This window comes from Littorina saxatilis, linkage group LG3 (assembly GCF_037325665.1).
Source record: "Littorina saxatilis isolate snail1 linkage group LG3, US_GU_Lsax_2.0, whole genome shotgun sequence".
In the NCBI taxonomy this organism is placed as follows: domain Eukaryota; kingdom Metazoa; phylum Mollusca; class Gastropoda; order Littorinimorpha; family Littorinidae; genus Littorina; species Littorina saxatilis.
Genome location: NC_090247.1, coordinates 62,288,032 through 62,307,207, shown reverse-complemented (window position 1 = coordinate 62,307,207; position 19,176 = coordinate 62,288,032). Strand labels below are relative to the sequence as shown.

Genomic DNA, 19,176 nt, shown 5'->3' with positions numbered 1-19,176 from the left:
CTACATGTAACAGATAAACTACATGTAACAGACAAACTACATGTAACAGACAAACTACATGTAACAGACAAACTACATGTAACAGACAAACTACATGTAACAGACAAACTACATGTAACAGACAAACTACATGTAACAGACAAACTACATGTAACAGACAAACTACATGTAACAGACAAACTACATGTAACAGACAAACTACATGTAACAGACAAACTACAGAACTCTTGTGCTTGCTAACCAGTGCAAAGCTATATACATTTCACTGTGAAATCCGTCAGTGTGTGTGTGTGTGTGTGTGTGTGTGTGTGTGTGTGTGTGTGTGTGTGTGTGTGTGTGTGTGTGTGTGTGTGTGTGTGTGAGTGTGTGAGTGTGTGTGTGTGTGTGTATTGAATTTTGTGTACAAAATAAGTCTTAATCCACAAGCCAATCCTTGTTTACATATCCACAAAGACCTATTTTGTACAGTGCGGTGTGTTCTCATATGGTATGGGGTTTTAATCTCGGATCGTAATACTTTCTTTCTCCTTTTGTGTTTAATTGTTTACTTTTAACAACATACAATGCAAATGTTGATAAGTAAATAACCTGTATCATTATTGTATCATGTAAATAACCTGTATCATTATTGTATCATGTAAATAACCTGTATCATTATTGTATCATGTAAATAACCTGTATCATTATTGCATCATGTGTCATGTATCATTAAGATGAACATTAAATGCTGTGGAGTTATGTCCTACCCACTCTTTGTCTGTGTGAATGAGTGTGTATGTGTGTGTGTGTGTGTGTGTGTGTGTGCGTGCGTGTGTGTGTGTGTGTGTGTGTGTGTGTGTGTGTGTGTTGGGTTCAAGGACAGATCGTAAGAAAAGGTCTTGCTTTAAATCGGTACCCTTGTTAGATAAAGTTCAGTTCAGTTCTCTCTCTCTCTCTCTCTCTCTCTCTCTCTCTCTCTCTCTCTCTCTCTCTCTCTCTCTCTCTCTCTCTCTCTCTCTCTCTCTCTTTCTCTCTCTCTCTCTCTCAGAAAATCATCCCTCCTATACCTCGCATAGACCTCTACAAATCGAGCTTAGCCTTCTCGGGAGCGTTTCTCTGGAACTCCTTCCCCCAACAGATAAGAAATGCAACTTCAGTGAAAATGTTCAAGAGACAGTCACGTTCACACATCATTCGCGAATGAAATGTCTTGTTCGATTGTTATTTTGTTAAACATTTTGTACTAGTGTTCTGTATTTTATATGATTGAATTTATATTTTTAATGTGCGTCTGTCTTTATGAGTTGAAGAATAGGCTTTGCCTAAAACCTTTATCTTTTTGTAAAAATGTTCTGAGTCTGAGTCTCTCTCTCTCTCTCTCTCTCTCTCTCTCTCTCTCTCTCTCTCTCTCTCTCTCTCTCTCTCTCTCTCTCTCTCTCTCTCTCTCTCTCTCTCTCTCTCTCTCTCTCTCTCTCTGTTCATAGTGATGCGCCGCTGAGTATTGTGCAAGCCTACTTGGACAGCATCTGCTCAGATCGTTTTAAGACAAGTGAAAGAAAACTTGTATTCACGATCACGTCCCTCAAACTCAACCCACAAGACACGAGAAAAGTGTCGCATTATTATTACAATGAACACACAATCTCCTTGTAAATATATATTTTTTTTAAGTGGCACACTTCTCTTATAAGATGAACTCTCTGTAAATGATTAAATCGATAATGATGATAAAAAAAATACACTTGATTTTTTTGTATATCTTATATTACTACAGGAGAAATTAGATCGTCACCTGTTGCGGTTATAGCCTAACGTGATAAAAATGCTCTCAAGCATTGTTGTCCTTTAATTTCCTGAACGTGATGAAACGTTTGCATGGTTGACCTAAAGCAATCACATCTTGTGAGTAGTATAGTCGCGGGTGCGAGTCATTACGGTCAAACTGCTTCTATGTCTCTTTGTCGCTGTATCTGACCCTGTCTTTCTCTGTGAATGAGTGTGTTTGTGTGTGCCATGTGTGTGTGTGTGTGTGTGTGTGTGTGTGTGTGTGCCTGCGTGCGTACGTGCGTGCTTGCGTGAGTGTGTGTGTGTGTATGTGTGTGTGTGGGGGGTGTCTGTCTGTGTCTGTGTGTGCGTGTCTGTCTGTGTCTGTGTGTGTCTGTGTGCTCTGACCCATTTATCAACTGTGTGTCTGCTTCTACCACAATCAAGGGCACTTCAACAATTTCTGCCAAGGTGTAACAAAGAACCGTAGATTTCCAACAAGACACATACTTCCTCCATAGGGCGCAGGTCATCACATGGCGCAGACCATCAAATGGCGCAGACCAATCGCGTTTCTCAAAGCGGCCATTTGGAGATGGTGCTGATATAAGCTGAGTGTTGCGGGTTACAAGGTCAGAAGAACTTTTTAGTCAAGATGCTGTCTTACATTCTTCTCACGGCTCTGGTAAGTTGTGTTGCTTGAAGTGACTTGTTGTTGTTGTTGTTGTTGTTGTTGTTGTTGTTGTTGTTGTTGTTGTTGTTGTTGTTGTTGTTGTTGTTCACGCCTTAGTCTTGTTTGTTTTTTTCTCTTTTTTTTCTTCCCATCTTTCTTTCTATCTATCTTTCTTTGTTTCATTCTTTCTTTTCTTTCTTTGTTTTATCTTTCTATGTATCTTTCTTTCTTTCTTTTCTTTCTATTGTTCTTTCTATTGTTCTTTCTATTGTTCTTTCTATATATCTTTCTTTCTATCGTTCCATCTATCTTTCTATCTATCTGTCTATTTCTATGTATTTTTCTTTTTTTCCTTCTTTCTATTTATCTTAATTTCTATCTATCTTGTTTTTATCTATCTTTCTATCTGTCTGTCTTTCTATCTTTCTTTCTATCTTTCTTTTTATCTTTTTGTTAATCTTTTTATCTATCTTTCTATCAATTTTTTTATTCTTTTTTTCTTTCTATCTTTCTCTCTCTCTCTTTCAATCAATCTGTCTATCTATCTTTTTATCTATATTCTATCTATCTTTCTATCTTTGTTTCTTTCTTTCTTTCTATCTTTCTTTCATCTATCTTTCTTTCTTTCTATCTTTTATCTTTCTATCTATCTTTCTTTCTATCTTTTTATCTATCTTTCTTTGTTTCTATCAATCTTTCTATCAATTTTTCTATCCATATCTTTCTATCCATATCTTTCTATATCTATATTTCTATCTATCTTTGTATCCAAGTTTCTATCTGTCTGTTTTTCTTTCTACCTATCTTTCTATCTATCTTTCTATCTGGCAGGCATGGGAATTGTCCGCCGAATGGCGGATTTCCGCCGAATTTTTTTTTTGTTCCGCCGAAAATGCAAAAGTGTCAGCCGAAAAAATAAAGGGGGGAGGCACACAAAAAAAGCACCGGTTACTTTGGCCTTTGCGCAAAAGCCCGCGAAAACTTTCTGTACTTTGTTCACGCACTGCTACCGCCCGTCTCAGTTATTGAACTATTATGTTTGAAAGTAAACCAGATTGCACAGATTGTGTTACAAGTTACATTTTCCTGTTTGTCTCAACAGATAAATTTATTTACAAATTTAAACTATATATATAATACATGTAAGCAAAATTTGGTACATTTTTGTACTACAAACTCTGATTCTAAAAACAGAATTTAATGGCAAACTTGGAGCTCAGATGACACCAGATTGCACCATCTGGGTTCTTTGGAGAAAAAAAATTTCCGGGGGGGCATGCCCCCGGACCCCCCTAGTAAGGCTAGGCGCTTCGCGCCGTCGACTTGACGCTTCGCGTCTTCAGTTATAAATTTTCCGCCTTTTTTACAATTTTCAATTCCCATGCCTGATCTGGGGTCCTGACCGTCATGGTCCGCTGGACACAAAAAGCAACAACTAACTAACTATCTTTCTATCTGTCTATCTTACTTTGTTTCTTAGTTTCTATCTATCTGTTTTTATATCTATCATTCTATTTATCTATCTTTCTATCTATCTATCTTTATTTCTATCTTTCTATCTTTTTTCATCCTGTCTGTTGCAGGCGGCCGGTGTGCAAAGTGGTCGCAAGCAAGATGATCCCTTGACACTGTCCTGTTCTGATGTCGTGAGTCTCACACATACCTAAAGTGTGGATGGTTACCTAAGAGGCGGCACTGGGTGTAGTGCCTTTCTAGTGCACTTGCACTACAACAGCACTGGGTGCAGTACTCGCTCCGGCATCGAAGAATTTTGCACTAAAAAATGCACAAAATTTGACCTATTTCGTCGCCTATAGAGGACGGAAAGAATGTCATTTTGAACATTGTTATGACATTCTTTCCGTCAAAAAAGTCAATTTAACGGTGTTAAATGAAGCGACCATCCACACAATTAGGTTGTCATCCAGAGTTTAGGTTGCCATCCACGTGTGGATGGTTGCCTTATGGTGATTTAGGCAACCAAACCTGTGGAAACGGGGGTACACACACACACACACACACACACACACACACACACACACACACACACACACACACACACACATACACACACACGTACACGTACGCACACTGACACACACACATACTAACACACATACACACATATATATATATACACACACACACATACACACACACGCACGCACACACACACACACACACACGCACGCACACACACACACACACATATACAAACACACACACACACACACACATATACAAACACACACACACATACACACACACACACACACACACACACACACACACACACACACACATATATATATATATATATATATACTAGAGGAATACCCGGCTTCGCCGGGGTGAATCGCGAGACAGAGCCAGACAGCGTGGCGGTTCACCACAATCACCTTTGAAGGCGAAGTCCTGTCAAACGGGATTGAGAATTTTAGAGCTTATTTCTTAGCCCTATATTATCTGTTGTGGCTTCTCAAATGCCAGAACATACAGAAAGACAAAAGCCGCTAGACCCCATCACAAACAGAACTCTAAAATCCACAGGTGTTGCTCACACACACACACAAACACAGAGAAGCCGTATATATATATACTAGAGGAATACCCGGCTTCGCCGGGGTGTATCGCGAGACAGAGACAGACAGCGTGGCGGTTCATCACAATCACCTCTGCAGGCGAAGTCCTGTCAAACGGGATTGAGAATTTTAGAGCTTATTTCTTAGCCCTATATTATCTGCTGTGGCTTCTCACATGCCAGAACATACAGACAGACAAAAGCCGCTAGACCCCATCACAAACAGAACTCTATAATACATAGGTTTTTGCCTACACACACACACAAACACACACACACACAGAGAAGCCGTATATATATATGCATATCTGTATCTATAAATATATAGAGATGGGTGAGAGTGTATTTTTCGCGTGGCTATAAATTGATTCGACCTTTTCACTTTGACAGTAAGAACAACTTACGGGTGCAAGGGAAGCGTTCTGGACAGCGCAGTGACATTCTAAAAATAGTCACTCTCAGAAACGGGAATTTGGGGTGAACGGCCGGCGCGACAGAGACAGACAGCGTGGCGGTTCACCACAATCACCTTTGAAAGGCGAAGTCCTGTCAAACGGGATTGAGAATTTTAGAGCTTATTTCTTAGCCCTATATTATCTGCTGTGGCTTCTCACATGCCAGAACATACAGACAGACAAAAGCCGCTAGACCCCATCACAAACAGAACTCTATAATACATAGGTTTTTGCCTACACACACACACAAACACACACACACACACAGAAGCCGTATATATATATGCATATCTGTATCTATAAATATATAGAGATAGGTGAGAGTGTATTTTTCGCGTGGCTATAAATTGATTCGACCTTTTCACTTTGACAGTAAGAACAACTTATGGGTGCAAGGGAAGCGTTCTGGACAGCGCAGTGGACAGCGCAGTGACATTCTAAAAATAGTAATAGTAACTTAGAACTGAACGGGAAAGCCACACGAAGGAAGGGAGATAAACGCCAAACACTGGAGAAGATAAGGAAGAGTTACTTATAATGGTGAAATGAACGCAAAAACGAAAATGAGTTCAGCGCTGCGCGCTGAGAGCACGTGTTGAAATATTTCATCGATGATATTGTGTCCGGGGTGTAGCTGAATACGGTGTCCAAATTTGAAAAAGATCCACCGAGAACTTTGGCGTTGTGATGTGGTGTAGCGGCTATGGTGTGTCGGTATGGGGGCCCGGGTAAGCTGAGGTGGAACCAAAATAGCTGAGGTGGAACCAAAATCGGTTCCGCGCTGCGCGCTGAGAGCACTTGTTGAAATATCTCATCGATGAGGTTGTGTCCGGGGTCTCTCTGAATAAGCACACCAAATTTGAAGCAGATCCATCGAGAACCTTGGCCGCGCATCGCGCACAGACACACAGACAGATACACAGACACACAGACACACAGACACACAGACACTAGTCGTATATATATATAGATATCTATATCTATAAATATATAGAGATAGGTGACAGTGTATTTTTCGCGTGGCTATAAATTGATTCGACCTTTTCACTTTGACAGTAAGAACAACTTACGGGTGCAAGGGAAGCGTTCTGGACAGCGCAGTGACATTCTAAAAATAGTAACGTAGAAACGTGAATATGGATTGAAGCCACGCGAAGGAAGGGAGATAAACGCAAAACACTGGAGAAGATAAGGAAGAGTTACTGGGAAGTCCTGTCAAACGGGATTGAGAATTTTAGAGCTTATTTCTTAGCCCTATATTATCTGTTGTGGCTTCTCAAATGCCAGAACATACAGACAGACAAAAGCCGCTAGACCCCATCACAAACAGAACTCTAAAATCCACAGGTGTTGCTCACACACACACACAAACACACACACACACACACAGAGAAGCCGTATATATATATATGTATATCTATATCTATAAATATATAGAGATAGGTGACAGTGTATTTTTCGCGTGGCTATAAATTGATTCGACCTTTTCACTTTGACAGTAAGAACAACTTACGGGTGCAAGGGAAGCGTTCTGGACAGCGCAGTGACATTCTAAAAATAGTAACGTAGAAACGGGAATATGGATTGAAGCCACACGAAGGAAGGGAGACAAACGCAAAACACTGGAGAAGATAAGGAAGAGTTACTGGGAATGGTGAAATGAACAGAAAAACCAAAATCGGTTCAGCGCTGCGCGCTGAAAGCACGTGTTGAAATATCTCATCGATGATATTGTGTCCGGGGTGTAGCTGAATACGGTGTCCAAATTTGAAAAAGATCCACCGAGAACTTTGGCTTTGGTGTGTTGGTATGGGGGCCCGGGTAGCTCAGGTGGAACCAAAATCGGTTCAGCGCTGCGCGCTGAGAGCACGTATTGAAATATCTCATCGACCAGATTTTGTGCGGGGTGTATCTGAATATGGACACCAAATTTGAAGCAGATCCATCGAGAACTTTGGCCGTGCATGGCGATTACACACACACACACACAGACAGACAGACAGACAGACAGACAGACAGACAAAAGCCGCTAGACCCCATCACAAACAGAACTCTAAAATCCACAGGTGTTGCTCACACACACACACAAACACACACACACACACACAGAGAAGCCGTATATATATATATATCTATATCTATAAATATATAGAGATAGGTGACAGTGTATTTTTCGCGTGGCTATAAATTGATTCGACCTTTTCACTTTGACAGTAAGAACAACTTACGGGTGCAAGGGAAGCGTTCTGGACAGCGCAGTGACATTCTAAAAATAGTAACGTAGAAACGGGAATATGGATTGAAGCCACACGAAGGAAGGGAGACAAACGCAAAACACTGGAGAAGATAAGGAAGAGTTACTGGGAATGGTGAAATGAACAGAAAAACCAAAATCGGTTCAGCGCTGCGCGCTGAAAGCACGTGTTGAAATATCTCATCGATGATATTGTGTCCGGGGTGTAGCTGAATACGGTGTCCAAATTTGAAAAAGATCCACCGAGAACTTTGGCTTTGGTGTGTTGGTATGGGGGCCCGGGTAGCTCAGGTGGAACCAAAATCGGTTCAGCGCTGCGCGCTGAGAGCACGTATTGAAATATCTCATCGACCAGATTTTGTGCGGGGTGTATCTGAATATGGACACCAAATTTGAAGCAGATCCATCGAGAACTTTGGCCGTGCATGGCGATTACACACACACACACACACAGACAGACACAGACACACAGACAGACAGACAGACAGACACAAGTCGTATATATATATATAGATATATATACACACACACTCACACACACACACATACACACACACACACACATACACACGCACACACATACACACATGCACACACATACACACACTCATACACACACACACATACACACACACACACACACACACACACACACACACACACACACACACACACACACACACACTCACACACACACATGCATATGCGGTCACGCTCAACGGAAAAAGGAACATAATTGTATTCTCTTAGATTAAATACAAGTCACACGGACAAGGGAACAGTATTCGCGGTAAAGACGAAGCCAAGAAATATGTATTTTCCCGAAGAAATGTTTTTACGAGTCTATGAAATGTTACAAGCACATCATTTTTTTTTTAATTATCTCAATTTCTTATTTCATTCGTGATTGGATTTTGTATGTGTTACATTTGTCGACTTTTTTTTAATCTTTTCTATTTTTATTTTTATTTAAACTTTTGTTCCGTGAAATCTTTTTTGGGGTTTTCCTAAGCTAACGAGGAAGCCAATTGTTGACTGGGACTGCTTTATAGAAATCTTATAACTGTTATTTGTTTGTAGTGGGCTTTAACTTTTAATTGGGAACTTTGATTAATCACATGCAAATTCAACGAGACAGTAACAAGCAAACATTCGCTATCTTCTGGACAGTGTGAGCTGGTGATCCTTCTGACCCTACTCTGATTTTTCCCGAATTTCGTTAAGGCCAAAAAAAAAAATTGTCTGTTTAGGGTAACATGACCAAAAAAAGTAGGGTCGGTAGGTAGGTAGGGTTTTTTGTTTTTGTTTTTTTGTTTGTTTTTTTGTGTGTGTAAATGCTATGTTGGCTGAACATTCACTTCTTATATTTGATGAATACATGTTTCAAAACTAACGTATAAATAAAACAGAGAGAAAGGGAGAGAAAGAAACGCCAAATGTCTCTTTTTAGCATTTTTACCTCTTTTTTTTTCTTTTTTTTTTGAAATCAAAAAAAAGTTTTTGGGTCGGCGCCAAATCGATAGGGTCGGTCGGGTTACCCTAAACAGACAATTTTTTTTTTTGGCCTAATGATATATATGATACCGATACATGCACAGCCTAGCGGTGACCTCACAATAACATTTCCTCTACCGATACAAACAAGTCATCAAGAGTAACTTGTTTCTGGAAACTCTAAGTCATTTCTCTGAGACACACATTTGTACAGATATAATGGCTGAATGTTTTCGTCACGCCACTGATGAGACGTCGATTGTCGAACATTGTTTCGCTTTTGACGTCAGAAATGTCCCTTTTTTTAATGGTGGTAAAAATGACACGTATTGGCTTTTTAATTCGATGTCGTATCTCTTTAAGTTGTCAATTTCTATCAAGAGAGTTGTTGTAGAATCAGCATGTAGAACTGTTCTGATTTCAGATGTGCCCAGAGAACTTGGTGTGCGTCTACGGCCCCAAAGGGCCCACCTGCGCGAAAGGTAGGACATTTAGTCCAACAAAGCATGAAGATACTCATCGAAACAAACTAGCGTAAACACACATACGCGCGCGTGTGTGTGCGTGTGTGTGTGTATGTGTGTGTGTGTGTTTCGGTGTGTGTGTCGGTGTGTGTGGGGGGGGTGTGGGGGGGGGGGGGTTACGTAAGTCTCTGTGTTGGTGTGCGCCTGAATGTTTTGTATCTCAAGCATAATGTGTCTGTGCATCCGTACGTGTTCTTTCAATACTTATTGACACAGTAGCTTTATGAACTCGCTGACGGCGTGTAGAGGGCAAGTGTCCGGCCTACCGCCTGGACATCGTGGGGATCTGCAAAAAGCAATGCACGTGCGACCAGGACTGCAAGGGTGAGGAGAAATGCTGCTTCAACGGATGTGTCAACAGGTGCTTCAGACCCATCCTGCCCACCATCGTCACGTGTGCTACCATGGTAACGTGTGATACTGTTCTGTTATACGCCCCAGCAAGCATGGTAACGTGTTTAAATGTTCTGTCATATACCCCAGCAACCATGGTAACGTGTGATAATGTTCTATTAATATACCCCAGCAACCACGGTAACGTGTGATAATGTTCTGTTATATTCCCCAGCAACCATGGTAAAGTGTAATAATGTTCTGTTAAATGCTACAAAAACCATGATAATGTGTGATAATGTTTTGTTATATGCCCCATATTATGATACATTTCTGTGGTAGACGCCAGCAGCCCTAGTAAGATGTGATATTGTCATCATTTTAATGACTTTTCATTCACAGCAACCTGGGTAGCAAAACAGTGTTCATATGTGACAAATCTAAGTTACCAATGGTTTTGAGCTACAGGTGAAACTTGGACAGTGAAAGTAACCAGGCTGTTTGTTTGTCATGTGGAACCATCACGGCTTTAGATTCGTGTTTTCGGAGGACAGCAAGTGGAACCACTTTTAAAGACCCAATTCATGTTGAAAATTACTTTTCTTTATTTCTTTATTTGGTGTTTAACGTCGTTTTCAACCACGAAGGTTATATCGCGACGGGGAAAGGGGGGAGATGGGATAGAGCCACTTGTCAATTGTTTCTTGTTCACAAAAGCACTAATCAAAAATTTGCTCCAGGGGCTTGCAACGTAGTACAATATATTACCTTACTGGGAGAATGCAAGTTTCCAGTACAAAGGACTTAACATTTCTTACATACTGCTTGACTAAAAACTTTACAAAAATTGACTATATTCTATACAAGAAACACTTAACAAGGGTAAAAGGAGAAACAGAATCCGTTAATCGCCTCTTACGACATGCTGGGGAGTATCGGGTAAATTCTTTCTCGTCCCAACCAATATGGGACTCCCCCTAACCCGCGGAGGGTTTGACAATTACTGCTCCACGACTCATAGTTTAATTTGTCAAATTGCGCAACAAAAAGTTTTCAATCACTTAAAAGAAAAGGCTTATGCTAAAAAGTTACCGACCTACCAAATATGATGGCGGTTCTGTGCATTTTTAGGCGGGAAGAAAAGCGACACAAAGTTTACGTTTGACGTCACATGCAAGTATGACGTGATCGCTTCTGACGCGCTTCTGGGCCCTGAATTGCATTATAAGAATTAGGCTCCCTGTCAATAATTGTGCGTACTTTTGCACTACCAAAATGATGACAAAAACGATGAGCATTATGGTAACGTGTGTTACTTTTGGTAATTTACCACAGTAAACTGTGTAACGTGTGATCATTATCTGTTTTCGACAACTATGGTAACGTGTGATACTTTTGGTTTTTGACCACAGCAAACATGGTAACGTGTGATCATTTTTCTGTTCAAGACACCCAGCAACCCTGTCAGCGTGTGATGTTGTCTGTTATGGTCCCCAATAAGCATGGTATTGTGTGATAATTGTCTGCTACAGACCCCAGCATTTGATGAGTTTGTTGTCGAGTGGGTGCGCCAGACAACAACAACAGCAATACTGCTGAAGTTATTCTGGGGAATTTCGATTCAATGTTAGAGATTAGTTTATAGTTTTCCTGTTAACTTGTGAATACAACTATTCAAGCTTTAAGTCACAAACTTAGACGTTGTCACTACAAATACACAGCGTACCACCCCGAGCTCAGTTTTTTAATGGATACCGATGGAAGGTGGACCGCTTAGAAATATATTTTTTAAACATTATCTCCACCAGGAGCAGACATTGCTTCTGTTTTGCGTTCCAGTGATTGTGGTGATGGCGAAGTTGGCATTTGTTGAAAGTTGTTCTTTGGCTCAACAGTGCATCTCCCTCACTGACACTGTGGCTCCCTGGGGCCACAACTGGGCCCTGGCCTTCCTCATGCAGGGGGCATAACTGCAGGACGTTTTTTGTGGGCTTTATTTTATTTTTATTTTCTTAAAAAATTGGGGGGGGGGGGGGGCGGTCGTGGAGCTGTTTTGAACGAGCATTCTTGTGCGCGCAACAGGCTGGAGCGGACAGGAAATTAGAATTAATCATTACACTAAGAGTTTCTATGTGCAGAGCTGCGATTCTGGGTACGCGTGTACCGACTACCCATCTGGCGGGGCATGTGAACCCATAGAGAGTAAGTCGCGCGAACTCATACAAGTCTGTCTGTCTGTCATCTTGCATGCTTGTCATGAGACAGAAACAAGCACGTGTTTCCTTCACACCCCTCGCTGGTGATTGGCCCCTCCAATGTTTGTACGAGGTTTTGCCAGATAAAGTCACTCTTCCTCCACCCATACAATTCCGACGAAGTTATTTCCGAAAATCGTCTATCAGACAAAACATGAGAAAATGGTCTCTAGGGGAGGCCATCATCTTCTTGCAAATGCAAATGTTAATATACAGCGTTGTCAGAGACTTGAACTTGTTTCTTTATATGTGTGACAGGGGAGGCTACAATCCTGTTTGATTGCACTTCGCTTCCCGAGGTGATCGTAGTGTTTCGGCACTCGGTTACATCTGTAAGTATGTACCTGATGCGTATTGTGGTAGTCGAGGGGTCGATGTTGAGAGCAGTGTAATTCCGTGTCCCCAGGAGCCGGCACCTGCCCCGCCCTCCCGTGTCGACGGCCGCGCAAGGCGTGCAAGGGAGGTAAAAAGGCCGAGTGCAGCGTGGACACAGACTGCAAGAACAACGACGACAAGTGCTGCACGGGCTGTGACGGCTGTGTGCAATGTGTCGGTCGAGCTGCGCCTTCTTCATGTGACAACATGGTAAGGGGGAACTCGAACTCGAACTCGAACTCGAGAGAGAGATAGAGAGGGAGAGAGAGAGAGAGAGAGGGAGAGAGAGAGAGACAGAGAGAGAGAGAGAGATAGAGAGAGAGACAGACAGAGACAGAGAGATACAGAGAGAGACAGAGAGAGAGAGACACACACACACACACACACACACACACACACAGGGAGGAGAAGAGAGAGAGTTGGGGATAGTATTGGTGGGGGGATGGTCGGGTCATGGGGTTGGCGACTGTTATGATGAGAAGCACAATGTTGCAAGGGATGTTATGGGTGCATGCGATGTGTTCAACGTGCTGCACCTTTCTTGTGACAATATGGTAAATGGGGGAGGGGGTGCAGAGAGACAGCCAGACACAGAGAGACTGAAATTAGGGCGATAGTTTTCATGGGTGGTTGGCTAGGTGGTAGGTTTTGTGGTGAGGTGGGTGTTGCATGGGATGCGACGTTTGTATACGATGGGTATAGTGGACTGCCTTTTAATCGTGTGACATCAATCGACAACATGGTAAAGATAGAAAGAGTTTGGTATCAGGGAGAGTGTGGGAGGGTGGATGGTTGGGTAGTAGGCGGTTTTGTGGAAGGGAAGGAAGGATATATGTGTGGCTGTAAGGACCCAAGTGGTGCACGGGATGTGGCTGCTGTATATACCATATGGTCAGCGTAGTGCCGCTCACGTGTAACTCCAAAACAATGACCCCTCAGGACCTGGGCTGGGTTTCACGAGGCGAAAGTGGGTGCCACCCAAACGGGTGAGAACAAACCGAGGGGTCTGATTGGTTGAAATCACAACAAACCTCAATTTCAACCAATCCAACACCGCGGCTGACACTCACCCGGTCGGTAACTTTCTCGTGCACCTCGGCCCTGGTGTCTTTAATATAGTATTTCCTCAGATTTTACTGTGTGCAGTTGAAGGGCGGGGATGTAGCTCAGTCGGTAGCGCGCTGGATTTGTATCCAGTTGGCCGCTGTCAGCGTGAGTTCGTCCCCACGTTCGGCGAGAGATTTATTTCTCAGAGTCAACTTTGTGTGCAGACTCTCCTCGGTGTCCGAACACCCCCGTGTGTACACGCAAGCACAAGACCAAGTGCGCACGAAAAAGATCCTGTAATCCATGTCAGAGTTCGGTGGGTTATAGAAACACGAAAATACCCAGCATGCTTCCTCCGAAAGCGGCGTATGGCTGCCTAAATGGCGGGGTAAAAATGGTCATACACGAAAAAGCCGTGGGAGTTTCAGCCCATGAACGAACAAACAAACAAAAAAACTGTGTGCAGTTCTGTTCGCTGACCACGGCCTGCGTGAAGGACAAGAACGGACCCAAGTGTGTCAAGGACATCCCTAGTGAGTACAGTCACTCAAGCGTGGCTATTCCTATTGTGTCCTGCATCGTTGTCAATAAGATTTAATAAAGATAAGGGCAGACAGAACGGACCCAAGTGTGTCAATTATCTTGCTGTAGATTCCAAGAGCAATAAACAGCGGTTGCCTCCCTTGTCAGAATATGTTTATAGCAATGAACGTTCCTGATACGCAATGTGGCAGTCCTGGGTTTAAAGATAAAGGTATGAAAGATAAGACAACACTAATGTCTACTTTCATGCTTACACAAAGATGGAAAGATGTCGCACAGCACCACAAGGCATCATCTAAACGACAAATACAATCGTAACGATAACATGCGTACATATACACGTATACAACAATCACATAAGCAGTTTAAATTTCAAAATTGGTCACAGTCAGACTCCAAACATGTGATATTATCAGCCTCCATTTTTTACATTTGCTACATTGTGCAGTTCCAGCGTTGGCCCAAAATTAGCGAGGAAGAAGCCGCATGATGCTTGGCAATAGAACTGTATTATTGACTGACAAATAGTTCCACAATTATAACCACAATAAACATTTGACACACAGCTGTAGTTTTCATTCAACATACACTTCTGCCTTGTAATTCTATGATTATATAACATTATACTCATAGTTAGAATACAAGACTGTCAGTGTCGGTTATCGGTATTCGTAATAGATTATTATCAGGTTAACCTGATATTTCTGTTGTTTTACCTCAGACCAACTCAATAATAACAACTATGACAAGTGTATAAAATTATATTGCGCAAATAACAATACTTAAAACTTGAATCTAAAAAATACATGAAGAAAATAAATATAAGAAGCAAAATGAAAACATAAATATAAATAAATTATTATGTATATAGAGCAAACCAAAACATCCCTTCACATTGTTTCCCCGCAGAGTCGGGCCACTGCCCCCTGTCGACGTGCAGCTCGCCGGGTGACCTTGACCTACTCGTGTGCAAGGACAAGAAGGCGTGCGTGTCGGACGTGCAGTGTGACGACAGCAAGAAGTGCTGCAAGGACTGTCGGGGATGTGGCGTGTGTGTGAAGCCCCCTTCACCGCCGTCATGTAGAAATAAGGTGAGAACAGCAAGAAGTGTTGCAAGGACTGTCAGGGCTGTGGCGTGTGTGTGGAGCCACCGACACCGCCGTCATGCAACAATAATGTAGACATTTTGGCGCATAATTTTACTGTTAGTTTGGGCGTAGACTTAAGGGGCAACTACAATATGATGGATGAGCGGTGTATTTAAGGTTTTAATGCAGTTTCTTTGAATTTGTGTTTGTGTTAAATGACTTTTCTGCGAATAGACACATTCCGGAATATTACTCTTTCCGGTTTGTATGGGTTGTTTTAGTGAGGCAAACAACCCACGGACCAGCCAATAGCGAGGGCTGTGTCTGCCACACGTGGACAAGGAGCCCGTGTGGATTGTTTGTTTCACTAAACGCAAGGGTATTCACCCTTTCATTACCCGGCATACAAACCCGACACATTTATTTCCAAACATGGTCTATTGTGACTTGTGCTCTTTCTCGTTGTTCCCTCCATGCACTTTTTTGTCTTTGCAGAAATGTAAGAAGGGCGAGGTGTGTGCCCTGGAGTGGGTTCCGTGCAAAACTCCTCCCTGCCCCTTGCAACCAAAGTGTGACAGTAAGTACGCATCTTCTTCTTCTTCTTCTCCTTTTTTCGTTCGGTCAGACAGCATCCCTGGCGAACGTTACAGTACGCTGGAGGCTCGTCAAAGGACCAACGAGCTAGCAGGGTAGTACCGGTGTCACGAACGTTGCAGTACGCTGGAGGCTCGTCAAAGAACCAACGAGCTAGCAGGGTAGTACCGGTGTCACGAACGTTGCAGTACGCTGGAGGCTCGTCAAAGGACCAACGAGCTAGCAGGGTAGTACCGGTGTCACGAACGTTGCAGTACGCTGGAGGCTCGTCAAAGGACCAACGAGCTAGCAGGGTAGTACCGGTGTCACGAACGTTGCAGTACGCTGGAGGCTCGTCAAAGGACCAACGAGCTAGCAGGGTAGTACCGGTGTCACGAACTGAAAATTCTGCTGAACAATCCCTCTCAATGCTGTCAATGCGCATGCGCCAATCTTGGACTTAACAAAGCGACCCTTTGACCGAACGAACCACGGGTTAGGGTTAGGATTAGGGTTTGGGTTAGGGTTGGGTTACGGTAAGGGTAAGGGTTAGGGTTATGTTGTGCACAACCTGATTAATCTCCCCATGTTAGCGCATGCGCATTGACCGCATTGAGAGGGATTGTTCAGGCAGAGTTTTCAGTTCGTGACACCGGTATTCACGTGCAGTGACAAATTTGAAGTGACTTTAGCGGCAATCACCTTCTTAGCTAAAGGGCTCTAAATTCCGATTTTTCCTGGACTGGTATTCATGTGAACTTATTTGCGGCACTTGACCGCGCATTGTAGCGCTGTTTGAGCTGCAAGTCGCCCTAAATGCATTTCATAAAACCCAGGTGCACTGCGTACAATCTCTGTGTGAACATGTGACGCCTGATACATGGTTTGAACATTCAACCAAAACATTGTGCTTCAGAACCGTGAGTCATGAACATGAAAAATATAATTAAAAACATGTTTTTTTCAGAGCCGTGCCTGCTTCCCAAGGAGGAGGGCGTGTGTGTGGACAAGGTAAAGAGCTGGTACTTTGACCTGGCTACGCGCAGGTGTGTCATGTTCATGTATGGCGGCTGTGAGGGCAACAACAACCGTTTCTCCGACAAGACGGAGTGTGCCAAGGTGCGTTGGATTTCCGTTGTAATAATGAATTATAATGCATAATATTTCTATAGTGCATGTATCCAGGGTTTAACCCTGCTCAAAGCGCTGTACACTCATTGGAAGAAAAAAAAACCCATAACATTATTTACAGTTATCTGTGTTCTTTCGTTGTTTTGATCACTTCACTTTGCTTTTTACATTTTGTCCAGCTTTGACTAAATGTTTTCGGATAGACAGGAAATGAAGAATGTTTTGATATCGCTTCACGCGACTTGTTTAATTTCAACGAACGTATCTGATTTTGAATTGCAAAAGACAGAACATTTCCAGAGATTAAAATTAGAATGTCGATTCTCAGCCTAACAAGCGATGAACGGGTTTCATGTACATGCTGTGGTTGTTATTAATTACTTGTGGTCTTTTTACTTCACGACACCGAGTTGACATTATGAAATGGAAACACACCAGAAGAATAGCACACGCGTGTATGAACTTTCTGCGACATGATGAACCTTTCGTGTGTTATGCTGAGTATGATCGCTTACACGACACAGACTGTACCTGTCATGGTGTTGTTGCAGAGTGACACAGACCGTACCAGTCATGGTGTTGTTGCACAGAGTTACACAGACTGTATCTGTCATGGTGTTGTTGCACAGAGTTACACAGACTGTATCTGTCATGGTGTTGTTGCAGAGTGACACAGACTGTACCTGTCATGGTGTTGTTGCAGAGTTACACAGACTGTATCTGTCATGGTGTTGTTGCACAGAGTTACACAGCCTGTATCTGTCATGGTGTTGTTGCACAGAGTTACACAGACTGTACCTGTCATGGTGTTGTTGCACAGAGTTACACAGCCTGTATCTGTCATGGTGTTGTTGCACAGAGTTACACAGACTGTACATGTCATGGTGTCGTTGCAGAGTTACACAGACTGTACCTGTCATGGTGTTGCAGAGTGACACAGACTGTACCTGTCATGGTGTTGTTGCACAGACTGTACCTGTCATTGTGTTGTTGCACAGACTGTACCTGCCATGGTGTAGTTGCACAGACTGTACCTGTCATGGTGTATTTGCACAGACTGTACCTGTCATGGTGTTGTTGCACAGACTGTACCTGTCATGGTGTAGTTGCACAGACTGTACCTGTCATGTTGTAGTTGCACATACTGTACCTGTCATGGTGTTGCTGCACAGACTGTACCTGTCATGGTGGTGTTGCAGAGTTATAAAGACTGTACCTGTCATGGTGTTGTTGCAGAGTTACTCAGACTGTACCTGTCATGGTGTTGTTGCAGGCGTGTATCAAGAACGTCAAATGCCCGGATAGAGGCCCGAAGCCGCCGTGTCTGGACGTGAACGAGTGTGCCCTCAGCGCCAAGGGGAACAAGCCGCTATGCCCGACAGGAAAGGCCTGTTGCCCCACCAAGTGTGGCACGCGATGCTTCAAGCCCGTTTACTGACCGTGACGTCATGGCGATGACATCATTGATGATGTCATGATGGTATTTTGTTTGTACCGTCATGGTGAGGGTTCTGATGATGATGTTATGACGGTGTGGTTTGTGATCTGACAGGGAAGCGGTAAAGGTTGTTGCAAGACTGTCCTTCTGTCCAACGGAAGGTTGACGACCTGTCTCCATAACTTAACCTAATAAAATGCTGGCGGCCTTATAACCCTCTTTCTGGTTGTTGGGATGTTGACTGAGAGTCTGACTTCTTTTATATTTCTGTTTTCAGCACACACACACACACACACACACACACACACACACACACACACACACACACACACACACACACACACACACACACATACAGTGTGTCTGTACTTCTGGTAGTCTCTGTGTCTGTCTGCCTGTCTATCTGTCTGTGCGTGCTCGTCGCATTTTCCTGGGCGGATGTTAGCATAACTGCGACAAACATAAAGATTCGTCTGCAAATATACATAAGCTGTGAAAATTTACACATTATCAATTAGTGTACATTCAGGCGGCATGTGCTCGCCATTTCTCAACCGGAGAATTGCCACTTTCGAATTCCAATACTCAAGTGTAGACACAGGTTGTTGAGACCGCAGGCACAAACATTAAAATGCGTTCTACGTCCTGCGTTCGACGTGTGTTCCCCAC

The 19,176-nt window shown here is 42.9% G+C and overlaps 1 protein-coding gene across 1 annotated transcript; it reads left to right on the top strand.

Annotated features, from left to right (window-relative positions):
• The first annotated feature begins 2,291 nt into the window (after positions 1-2,291).
• Positions 2,292-18,721, top strand: LOC138962882 (papilin-like). Its single transcript, XM_070334849.1, has 11 exons — positions 2,292-2,428; positions 4,000-4,062; positions 9,625-9,682; positions 9,971-10,131; positions 12,196-12,259; positions 12,719-12,897; positions 14,201-14,267; positions 15,187-15,368; positions 15,861-15,942; positions 16,906-17,057; positions 18,343-18,721. Exons 1-11 carry the CDS (start codon positions 2,399-2,401, stop codon positions 18,505-18,507), a joined length of 1,203 nt encoding a protein of 400 aa, XP_070190950.1. The 5' UTR covers positions 2,292-2,398; the 3' UTR covers positions 18,508-18,721.
• The last annotated feature ends 455 nt before the right edge of the window (positions 18,722-19,176 follow it).